The sequence below is a fragment of the Monopterus albus genome, unplaced genomic scaffold, assembly GCF_001952655.1.
Source record: "Monopterus albus unplaced genomic scaffold, M_albus_1.0 scaffold116.1, whole genome shotgun sequence".
Lineage (NCBI taxonomy): Eukaryota > Metazoa > Chordata > Actinopteri > Synbranchiformes > Synbranchidae > Monopterus > Monopterus albus.
In genome coordinates this window covers 587,105-599,427 of record NW_018127996.1, presented here as the reverse complement: position 1 = coordinate 599,427, position 12,323 = coordinate 587,105, and the positions used below count along the sequence as shown (strand labels likewise).

Sequence of the window (12,323 nt, the reverse complement as noted above, 5' to 3'; positions counted from 1 at the left end):
GCCCTTGCTTGACAATCCTCTCAAGGCTGCGGTCATCCCTGTCACTTTTGCACCTTTTCCGGCCACATTCTTCCCTTCTTCTTAAGACTCTGTTAATATACTTTGATACTGCGTTCTGTGAGCATCCAGCTTCTTTTGCAATTGCCTTTTGAGACTTTTCCTCCTTATGGAGGGTGTCAATGATGGTCGTCTGCACAACCGTCAAGTCAGCAGTCTTCCCCATGATTCTGAAGCCTACTAAGCCAGACTGAGACAATTTCAAGGCTGAGGAAACCTTTGCAGGTGTTTTGCATTAATTAGCTGACTAGATTGGGACACAGGGAGCCTACAATGTTGAACTTTGTCATGATATTCTAATTTTGTGAAATACTGGATTTGGGTTTTTTTTTTTGTCTTTAATCCATAATCATCAAAATTGAAACAAATAAAGGCTTGAAATATTTCACTTTGTGTGTAGTGAACTAATATAACATACAAGTTTCACTTTTTGAAACAAATTATTGAAATAAATGGACTTTCCCTCGATATTCTATTTTTTTTGGCACATACCTGTACAACTTGTTTTCTACATCATTCATTTAATATCAACAGTTATGTCCAGGCCAATGCTTCCATCCTATCAGTTTCTTAGTACAATGAATACATTGATTTCATTATTCACCATAACCAGTCTCATTTGACCCAAACCCATCTATGCTCTGCATGGTGCAGCAATCCCCACTAACAGTGCTGAAAATATAGACCCTTATCCTATGCTTGTTAGTCTCACTTCCACATTCAGTAAATGTACAAAAACACATTGTGAGGTTAGTTTGACAAAAAAAGAAAGAGACAATGAACCCACACCAGTGTCACAAAAGCAGGGAATTTCATAACCAGAAACAAAGATGATAGAAAGTTCACACAAAAAATTGACCATCAAACCAACAAAGTACAAAAGCAGAATACAAAACTAAGACTTGAAGACTACACAGCTCTGCCAGATAAAAAAAAAGAAAAGAAAAGCTCAGCACAATACATGTACACTATGCACTGCATAATGACAGCAAATCAGCAATTATTTAACATATAATGCAATATATAATTAAACCTAACAATAGGCCACATTCGGTTTGGATTCTCAGGTTATGGATTAATCCATAGTAGAGAACTATACTTAATCCATGTATGTGGGACTTGAGACAACACATCAGGTTTCCTCCAGGCAAGGTGAGCGAGCAGCTTCAGCTTTGTTGACCTTACCTCCCATTCCTTGACATTGAGGTCAGTGATGGGTTCATCCTCAGCCGTTTCTGACACCTCATTCTTCTTGACAACTGTAAACCCAGGCTCTTCTCCCATTCCCTTGATTCCCTCACCGTACATGTCAGGGCTCCAATGCATGAAGAATACATACAGATGGCCTGACCTGGGGGTAGAGACAGAGAAAGCAGTTGAGCTCCTCAATGCTGTAGAAATTTGGTACAGAAATCATCATCTGAAGTGCATCACTCTGTGTCTCTAAAATATCAATGCTCGTATCTGGACAGTGACACAATTTAGGTAATTCTGCCTCTGTACACAACATCACAATGGATCTGAAATGAAGAAATCTGGATGTCAGTGAAGTGTAGACTTTCAGCTTTAATTCAAAAATATCACATTCACTCTTTAGGAATTACAGCCATTTTTATACATAGTCCCCTTTTTTTAGAAGCTCAAAAGTAACTGGACAATTGACTGACAGGCAGTTTCATGGCCAGATGTGGCATGGTCTCTTGTTATGTCATGACAAATTTTGCAGATAAAAGGTCTGAAGTTGAGTCCAAGTGTTGAATTTGCATGTGGCTGCTGTCTTTTAGAACTCTCAGAATACGGTCCATAGATGTGCAAGTGGCTTAAATAAACAAAACAAAACTATCAGAGATACAGCAGAGATTTTTGGAGTGGCCGAATCAACAAACTGGTAGTCTCAACAATAAGAAATGCACCGGTGAGCTCAGAAACACCAAAAGGCCTGGAAGACCACAGAAGACAACTAAAGTGGATGATTGTAGAGTTTTTTTCCTTAGTTAAGAAAAACCACTTTATAACATCTGCCTAAGTCAAGAACACTCCTGAGGAGGTAGATGTACCACTGTCAGAGTCTACAATCATGAATGTAAATACAGAGGGTCCACCTCAAGGTGCAAACCACTGGTAACATTCAAGAACACAAAGGCACCGAAAAATTGTATCACTGTTCAAACACTTATGGTAAAACCCCCCTAAAGTGTGAGGATTACTATAATTCATTTGCAAACAGCCCTAAGGGGACATTTCAACATCTCCAGACAGTGAACAAGGACCTTGTCTCCCCTTGGCTAATGCTTCTATGCCTTCATCTTTTGTCTGACATCAAGTGTTTTGCAACACAAGCCATCACTCTCTTAGAATGGAAGTGTAGGTACTTCATTTTGGAACAGACACTCGTAATATGAAGTAAAATCTGCACTAATTGAATTTGCTGACCATTAGGCAGCAGCACAGCAAGTGGTAAACACACAATTAACACATTAACGTATGAAATTGTTATGCTTAGCCAACAGTTACTTATTTACACAGCAAGCAGATCTGAAGCAACAGCTTTATTTGTGGTTGTGTTTCTGGACAAATCTAAAAAAAGCATCTACTCTCTTTTTAGCTTAGGCTGGATTTCCACAATGACCTGATACATCTGCCTCTTTAGCTGCAAAATGCTACAGTTTTATGTTCAGTGGTTAGACACTAACATCTGTCTGTATGCCTTCTGTCTGACTCAGGGCAGGTCAGGTAAGCTGGCTTTATCAGAGGCTGTTTGCTGAAAACAGCAGCGGCTGGAAATGAGGCCAGTGAGAACAGTGAGACTGAACCAATGAAGCAGGAGATGAAACTTTTTCATGTGAGCCAAGTAAACAGGTTAGGATATGATGTGATAGTATGGCACATAAATCATGAAGTTGTTACAAACCACACAGGGAACCCTGCCTGCGTCATACACTGCCATCGCTGGTGGACATAAACGTGGTATGGCCGATTCACCAGCCTCCCTTTCTTCCCACATTGTCAGGACAGCTCTTCTCATCTAGGTGAAAACTAAGGGGAGTCTAGCAGTATCTGAGGAAAAGGACTATGACCCTCTGAGTTGTCAGTCCTAGCAGCTTATGACCACTCCTCCCACACACCTTAGCTTTCCTGCAATGTCAAGAAAGAAACGATAATGTGTAGTAACATGTACGAGCCCTGTCTTTATTACTAGCTTTACATTTGCCGTGTCCCTGGGCTCTCATCCCCAAGAGCAGCGCACATCACAGCAAACTTGTTTTCCAGGTGGGAAATGCTGTAACCATGCGACATATGGAGGGGAAACAATAACACTTTAACAAGCTTCTGAAGTTCATATGAATAATGAAGCAAGGGGGGATTTCAGTGTCATTATTGCGCCGAGGCAATCAACGCATCACATAACCAAGAGGCATTTGTGACATCATAACTAAAAATAAAAATGACATGCCTGTTTGTTTGAGTCAGATTTCATAAGAAGCCTGACACAGCACCATGTGTGTTGCTGCTGGAAGAAAACTATAGACATGTGTACTGAAAACATGACAGGGGCTGTGCAACTCTGGTCAAGTACACGATTAGAGTCACCCCATTAAAGTAGTGCAATTTCTGTCTTGAAAAAGACAGTGAATGTAACCCCACTTTGGTGGATCCAGAGACACTGACACGGCTGTGCCCATCAATTCCAGATCAGGCTCAAATTTTAGACAAGTGACTCATCAAATTAACTGATTAGGCTAAATCTCTACATAAACACATTATTTTCTTGTAATGCGAGGAGCTCTAATGTCATTATGACAACTGCTGACTTGGCAACTCTACATCCAGATTGAGCACTGCAACTTGGAAAAACACATAATTAAGCCAAGGCTATTTACCAATGATGTAAGACATTACAAATTTCGGTGCAATCGTGAACACCTTTATAGGTGAAACACATTCTGGGGATGCAACATTTACTGTAGGAAACCATGAGCTTAAGACAGAATGCACAGAGGACTTACTGCAGCATACCCCTTTTGCACACGCTGTACAGTATGTGTGCCCCAGCCTAGGAATAAAGTGTGTGTGTTTCCCTGCAGAGTGAATGAATAATAAATCACTTTGCTGTCTGGTAGCAGAGGGAGATGGGCAGAAGCAGCAGTGGGAGTCGGACCTGACAAAGAATGCATATTTGATTGGTTTCAAATACTAATTTGACTGAAGGTGAGGTGCCTCAGTAACTCTACACTTTTATTAGGAACTTATTAGGATCATATGGGTTCACTTTGTTTTGTATTTCTTCCATTTTAAATACCTCCATATAATCAGGTGCAGCACAGGTTTTCTGATTTTAAAGTCTGCCATAGAAATGATTTGCTTGTATTCAAAATGCGTAATGGCCAGAGTTAGTGGGAGGTGCAGCAGAGGTACTGACCTCTCCTTTGGCACAGCAAACCAGTACTCGTGCTTCTTTCCCAGCTGGGCATACTGCTGCATGGAGGCGCTGGCGTTGGAAACAAACGTCTTCTTCATGGGCTTTCCCACCCGCAGACACAGGAACTTGTGAGAGTGGTGCTTTCGCCTCTTTGCAGACCCTGTACCTGGTGAGCGAAATAATCACACAGTCAATGAAGCACAAAAAATGAGTAATGAAATGGCTTAAAGGCTATGATAACAAGACAAATTGTTCTGAAAGAATAGTTTGACATTTTGGGGAGTATACCTATTTACTTTCTTGCCAAGCACTAAATGAGAATATTGACTGTTACTCTCATGTCTGTATGATTACCCAAAGGGCGTTCTTGAAGATGCTTCACCACTCATCAGTTCAGTTCTAATTGACTGGTGGGAATTCAGAAGTTAACCTCTGTGGAGTTAACACCTTGAGGGATGCTAACCCTTAGCAAGGCACTCATTGAAATACTTGGAAACTCCAAATTTCAACCCATTGTATGGTTCCATTGTATGCCTACATTAATTTCCCACAAAAAGTGTATATATAAAATATATTTTAAAAAAATCACAGAGATAAAGTTGAAGACATTTATTTAAACATAAAAATGTGTGAAAATGTAAAATTGCATGGTCTCTACAAATATTGAGTCATTTAGGAGGACCTATTTTTCTATCTTATTTTTTGCTTCTTCAGCTGACATTAGTCATTTTGTTGCAGAAACCACAGATGACAGAAATAAATGGGGTGGCACACAATAACATAGTGGCACCGAGTCTTCTGTCCATGGTACATTATCAATGGCCCATTGTAAGGTCACAGCACCAGAAAGCTGAATCAGATCACTGTGCCAGTGATGTCACACTCCATCAGCTCCTGGCAGGGCATAACTGTTTAAAAATAATAAATAAAAATCACACTGATTAATATTAATCTGTTTAAACTAGGCATTTTTGAAGTTGCTGCTGTTACTCGTGTGGGCTGTGACAATGTGAACCAAGTAAAGGGCAGCCCTGCTGAGATGCCAGTGGATCTGAATTGTTTCTGCAGCCCAGCTCTCTGTGTGGCAATAACTGCCACAGAGAAAATGGTAACTCTCTTGTCTCCACTCTTGGTCGGTTTCTTCTCGGGGAGAGAAAAGTCAGTTTGGAATCATAACTATGTGCCAAACTAAAGTGGGTTAAAGTGAGTGAGTGACAGACCGAGGCCACTGCCTGCTAAGGCACAAACTGTGCCAGCCAAACACTTATTAAAGGTTGATTTGCACATTTTAGCCTATTATTGTACTACTAATTGCATATATTTCATTATTTATTTTGTTGTTGTTTTTTGAGTTACACAGTACCTCACATCAGGCAGTGTCTGCTTTCCATTTATTTCAGTTCACTGAATATCTTCTTGCATGAGACAGGTAATCCATCACGCTGAACATTCTGCTACCTTTATAAAGTTATCAGTGTGAAAATGCAGTTAAGAAACTTCTTGGTGGTGCGTTTAATGTGGTTCTGACTTACGTGACCTGAAAGCTATCTAGTTAAAAGTAACACTTAAAATTCGCAAACTGAAGGATGAACAATAAATTAACATGACCAGTTTTTGTATTGAACAGTTTTCTGATGTGCAGCTCGCATTCAAGACAGTGTGTGTCTTGTACTTGGTGATTCAGTCAGGATTTGGGGCTTTAGAAACCTTCCTGTGTGTGAATCGGAGAAAACCGGTGCTATTATATATATATATTATAGTGCATAAATATTACCAAAGGTTGGATAAAGTGGGGTTATGGGCTGGGAACAATGTGAGAGTCACAATTTCCATGAAAATCAAATAATTAAGAGACTGTGTATTCAAACCAGCTGCCCATGCTCCATCTGTGTCTACTCCATATGGCAGGACTTAATGGTTTATCTCCTGCATTCCAGTTTCCATCCTCATGTCGCTCAACTGTGTGCTGCTTGTGTTAACCGTCAAATGACCCTTCTTCCCCTGTAGTCCCTGGTCAACGGTCTGTACACTCTGGGTCTGGTAAGGTCATTCTTGTCAGCTTTGTGTCACTACAGTCTCATGCCAACTAAGCTCATGTATGGACTCATGTCAACCTCACTATTGTTGAGTCATGCATCTCGGGTTCACACACTGACATCCGTTGTTTATTAGTACTATGTCAAGCTCTGTCACGTCTTACTGTTTTTATCCTCCAGCTGATTTTTCTGACTTCAGTGAGCGCCTTTAGTTTATCCTAGTTCATGCTTTATACAGGGTAGGCCACGGAAAAGCAGCCAGGGCGATAGTATGGCAAGATGAATGAGCAAGTGGATTGTTTTGGAGGCGGGCTACTTTTCCACGGCCCACGTGGTAGTTCTGGTTCTCACATCATAAAGATTTTTTATTGTTGCAAGCTGTTTAGAGATGTTTCTAATATTTGTACTGTTGGTGCAAAATGCTGTGCAAGTCTTGCCTAAGCCCTTTATGTATGTATGTATGTTTATTTTGCATTTAGTCTAGCATACCCTTGCTTAAGAAGATTTTATGTTGCTATGTCTGCCTCTGCTACAGCCATAGTGTTCCCTGCCTTTTCCTCCGTGTCTTGGGTGTTCACCAGTACCTCCTCACCAGGTGTCTGCATTTAGATTCTCCATTTACAAAAACATGACAGTGAGGTTCACTTAAAAACATGCATAGCTCAGTTATGGAATTGTTTACCTATATAATCATTTAGAAGAAATCTTGGTCGAAATCTGTAAATAGTGTAGCAACTTGGTTTTTAGGGTTTTTTTTATTCTTAGGAGGTATTTTTTAGCAATAATCTATATTTTTATTAATGAAAAAAAGTTAAATTTCCAGTTACTCAGAAACAGCGAGAGGTAAGAAAAAAAACCTTAAAAAGGATCCGGTTTGGGCTGTAGCTTTTGCTCTTTCTTTTTCAATTTGGTGTACTATTACGTTGAAATATTGCACATAAATGTGTTATTTTGATGTCTGATATTTAATGTAGGGTAGGCCAAATGTTTGGCATGACCAGAAATTAAACCAATAAAATGACTTGGCGTCTGTAGTTAACAGGTCAAAGATCTAAAATCTTCCATATGATCTTTGAATCTTAGACCATATGAGGTTTATTCCAGGCTTTGTAGAACTTATTTGTCTAAATCCACATGAAATTAAAAACAAAAATAAAACTCACACCCCTCTGGATGTTGTTTAAAGGGTGTTTTGATGTTCTGCCACCATTCCCCCCTGGGTGCTACTGTAGGTGTGTTTATGCTCATTGTAGTGTTTGATAGGCTTTAGCTTATCACCCAGAAGAGTTGCCCAGACCAGCAGAGCCAAAGATCAAAGCGCTGCAGAAAGCCCCATAAAGCCCTTAGCCCTGCCAAGCTGATAACACCAGAGAGAGGCTGCTATTTCTCTTCTCTTTATATTCCAATTACTAGCACCAAGGCAGAGTATAAGCAGAAAGGTTATCAGGAACCAACATGAAAGAAGTGATCCTGAAACAGCCAGAGAGGAGAAAAACTCTGACTTTGATACTTTATAGAAGAATAGGAATGTAGAGCTGCAGCTAAAAGACCAGATGAGGCCGGTTTCATCACCTGAAAGGTTCTACACAGGCAAGATATGACATACTGTATGTTTTCTAACTGTAACTAAGTAAGTGTGTTTACCCTCTGCAGAGTTCTGTGTGTCGTCCTTTTGCAACACCTCTGCATTGTCCTTCTCGCCTTTTTGCATAGTGTCCAATTTGGAGACGACTGTCCCCTCTGTGGCATCCCCATGTGGACTGGTTGAGTCGGAGGTGGTGTCTGTGGCTTCTGTGACACCAGGGTTTGCTGAGCTTTGGGACTCTGGGTGAGAGGTGTTGCTGCTGGGACCCTGGTTCTGGCTAGTGCTGCTGCTGTTGGTAGTGGGTGTGCTTGGTGGTTTCTCTACACTGTGCTGCTTGGATTCCACGGGGGACTGGCTATCATTTGCTGTGGCAGTGTCTGGTGGATTGTCCTCTGCTCTTGCTGCAGTCGGCTCCTCTGACGGGCTGACTGAGCTGTGGGCATTGCCTGGACGCAGGCAGCCTGGGGCCAGGGAGCTCGAGGGCGGGGAGCCAGCACTGGTAGCCTCCACCTGGGTGACAGTTTGCACAGACTCTGTGGAAGCGCCAGAGGACTTGTCCAGGCGGACGTCCTCATTAAACGCTTGTTCCTCCTCCCGGATGGGGGACAGCTCAGACTCGGTGAAGACATCTTCAGAGACGGAGCCCTCAGTGCTGTGTGGGGCTTTACTGCTGCTGTCATTGGTCACTGGCTCCTTCAGGCGCTGCTCTGGGTCCTTCTGCTGGGAAGGATGTCTCTCAACTGGAAGTGGCTCCAAGTCACTGGAAATAATAAAGGAATATTTAGACTGTGTATTATTTCCCCACAGGCCCTACATGTATACCATGTAGGTGTACATGTACTGACTGTGTATTTCATGTGGCGATTCAAATTGTTGGTAGTTAGTTTCATTGTAATGGTTTATATACTGTCTTGGCTCTGGTGAAGCTGTTTAATACCAAATATCAACTCCAACTTTACAGACGAACAAATTAGTGCTGCATGCATACGTCATTTCTTGTTTTCAAAAAACTCTAATGAGGTTGTATGGAAACAGACAAAACACTTATGCAGGCACTTGCTGCTCAGCTGTGCGCTCAGCCAGAGAGAGGTCAGCAGAGAGAGTGAGACAGAGGACACAGACAATGGATCACAGCTGAGAAAACAGGTGGGACTGGCACAAAAACTGCTCCATGGGCAACACTCACCCGGCTAAACAGAGCTCTGCCCAGACTCTGCTACCTCCAGAAAGTGAAAAAGTGACTCCACAGGGTTCCTAATGATACACTGTATTTGTCCTCACAAAAATTAGGCTTAAACTACAACATTAAAGTAATCAAAGTAAAAGAAAAAACAAATCAGACAAATCTGTGGGAGGAAACAAGTGAATACTCTGAAGTAGCTGCTTCCTACTGCATAACGAGGTGAGCAATCAGAACGTGGGAGTGAAAGCATGTTTCATTAAACCCAGTGTAACTGCCGTTTCCTTTTTATTTCGGCCGACTCTTGGTCGGCTGCTGATGCAATTTGCCCATGGAGAGAATGACAGAGAATGACACTGATTACAGCAAGGCCACTGCACTTCTTTGAGGGTAAGAGTGGGAGAACGAAACATGGAATGACATTTTGGAGAAGATATAAAGCTCAACTAAATGAAAAATAATTTACTTGGGAAGCACGGTTTGAAGTGTTCATCTACTACTACAGAACACATACAGAAATAGCTGCCTCTTACTCAGGTACAGCCTCTCTGATCGTGGGGTTGGTGATCTCCTTGTAAATGGCAGCAGACTGCACTTCCTCCAGAGGACACATGATGCCGTACTCCTCACACCCGTGTGCCTGCACCAGGGGGTCCATCCGGTGAGGGTCGAACATGATGTTGTTGGGTGTCACCAGCAACACCCCGCTCACAGCACCCTGACAGCAACACAGGAAAGAAGAGCAATGAGTGAGGACCGATGAGATCCATAGGTGCTTTTAATCAATAAATAAAATAATATTAAAAATAAATCAACTTAGCATGTTTATCTACCAGAAGAACTAAACAACCGGAGGCCAAATTCATTTGACACCACAAATGTCCTAAATCAAGTAAATCAAGTTATTGACTGGCAGCACTGACCACTTCAGTGCTGCCATTTGTTGCCTGCCAGTGAATCAGCAGTGACTCAATACCATGGATTTTGTGTGTGTATGGGTCTGGACATAGCAGTGTGTTGGTGCGCACACACAAAGGCAGGCAGTGATAAACCAGCAGCTGGGTGGGGTCTGTGTGTATTTCAGTGTAGGATGTTGTGTTAGCTGGCTGCCATGCTGCCTGACCTGAAGACAAAGCACAGCACACAGCACATCTGACCACCTAGTGTGTTCTCAGGGGTCAAAAAGAAACTATTAAGTCCATGTTCTATACGACTTCTTACATGTTAGTTAGATTTGTATTAACCACAGATGTTATGCAAAAAGAATGTAATATGCTCTAAATGCATAAAATGTGCTATTGTTGAAAGAAGCACTTGATATTTAAAGTGTGAAGTATACCTGCTGCTGGAGGCTCCGCTCTATGTCTGTGTATTTAGTTTGCTTCTTTGATACCGCCACTTGCTGTGAATCTCTGTCATGTCTAGATGTAACCCTACTAGTTTGTGTCTCTCATGAATTAACATTACATTAGAATCACAGAGCTAAGTGAAAGATTTTCAAAACAAAAAAAAACAAATACCTCCATCTTTGAGAAGCCCAGAAGGTAATTTAACAAGAAGGATTCAGGAAATATATTCACAGCAGCAGCATACAGTATGTTAATAAATGACCTCCTGCAAAGGTTGTAGGGTTCTTATGTTTAGGAAATACGTTTGGCTTTTGCTTCATGAGTTTAACTGCAGCACTACACTCTGCTGAACTGCTTACTCTTTAACATGGCCAGGAGGGTGAACCCTACATGCACATACAGTACACATAAATGGGTAGTGGGCCTTACCTTTACATCAGCGATGTACTTGCAGTTGATCTTGAGAAACTTCTCTGTTAGGGCCTCTTCCTCCTCGGAGGCGGATGACACCACTCTGGACTTGCGCAGGGCAGAGAACACTGGGGGATGAACAGCTTCTGATTTGGGCGGGCCATCAGAGTCCTAGAGGAAGGTTGGGTGGGGGTGCAGATGTACTTTTACACTGGACTACTATAATTTGTCATTTGTTGCAACAAACAACAAAGGGCACATTTTACAGTTAAATGAAGTGAAGTGGTGAATCCTAAAAGTGTGTGTTCCACTTTATTCTGGTGTTTTAGTTTCGAATTATAGTATCCATATATAAACAGACATTTCCTGCACAATGGGACAGTTAGGATACAGGAATCCCAGTGATGAACCAAATGAAGCACCTCCTGTGTGCCTGAGCGTCTCGATGGTAATCAGGCGAAGAAAAAAATGATAATCATTTTATTTGGCCAAGTATGTTACACCCATGAGGAAAAGAAACAGCTTAAATCATTGTGCATTATGCATGACTTAATGCTTTGTTAGGGTCATTTCATTCAGATTAATATAGCCTTGTGTCAAGGGTGGGTTGAGAAACTTTTAATGTGTTGACTCAAATTTAAAGCCCAGGTTCTTGGTAAACACAAAGTGCACATTTAATATATAGCTACATTATTTATTCAGTGTAATAAGTGAATGCAATAATAACAAAAGTTAACAATCACAAGCTGCTCTCTGCGACTCCAAATAGCTTACAGCCGTGAACAAGTTTTAAATCAATGAGCACCATGTAGTCAAGGTATTTCAGTAGAAGCAGATCATGCCCTAACACTACGAGTCTGTGTGAGTGTGTACTGGAGAACCCAGTAAAATAAATACATATGTACACATTCTACATTCCCCCCCACTACATAAAGCATGGGGGGCTGTAAAACATACTGTATGGTACAGTATGTTTAATACTGCACTGATAACAATCTGTTAATGTTAATAAGAAGCATTTAAAAATATTCAGATATAATGTTGAAATTTAAATAAATGTTTCAAGCAGGTATCAAGGAATGTTGTTACCGTTTCTTCATCTACACCATGATAGTGCTGCAAACTGCCCACAGTGTGTGTGTGTGTGTGTGTGTGTGCTGAGCTGGAAACATGTCTGAAAAACTGTCCACAGGAACAACTGTCTGGCTGTGAGACATTTTGTGAGACAGAGCCGATAAAGGGACTGACTGAGCAACCATCTGCGGGCTGGACAGTCTGTGACACC

The 12,323-nt window shown here is 41.5% G+C and overlaps 1 protein-coding gene across 9 annotated transcripts in view; it reads right to left on the bottom strand.

Annotated features, from left to right (window-relative positions):
* oxr1a (oxidation resistance 1a) overlaps positions 1-12,323 on the bottom strand; it is a 199,495-nt gene that overhangs the window by 11,324 nt on the left and 175,848 nt on the right. For all 9 annotated transcript variants that reach the window (XM_020611663.1, XM_020611666.1, XM_020611665.1 and 6 more), the window contains 5 exons: positions 11,057-11,209; positions 9,812-9,996; positions 8,158-8,858; positions 4,478-4,643; positions 1,243-1,408 (listed from right to left, as the gene is read on the bottom strand). In XM_020611663.1, coding sequence (XP_020467319.1) covers positions 1,243-1,408; positions 4,478-4,643; positions 8,158-8,858; positions 9,812-9,996; positions 11,057-11,209 — 1,371 coding nt within the window. The remainder of the gene's footprint in view (positions 1-1,242; positions 1,409-4,477; positions 4,644-8,157; positions 8,859-9,811; positions 9,997-11,056; positions 11,210-12,323) is intronic.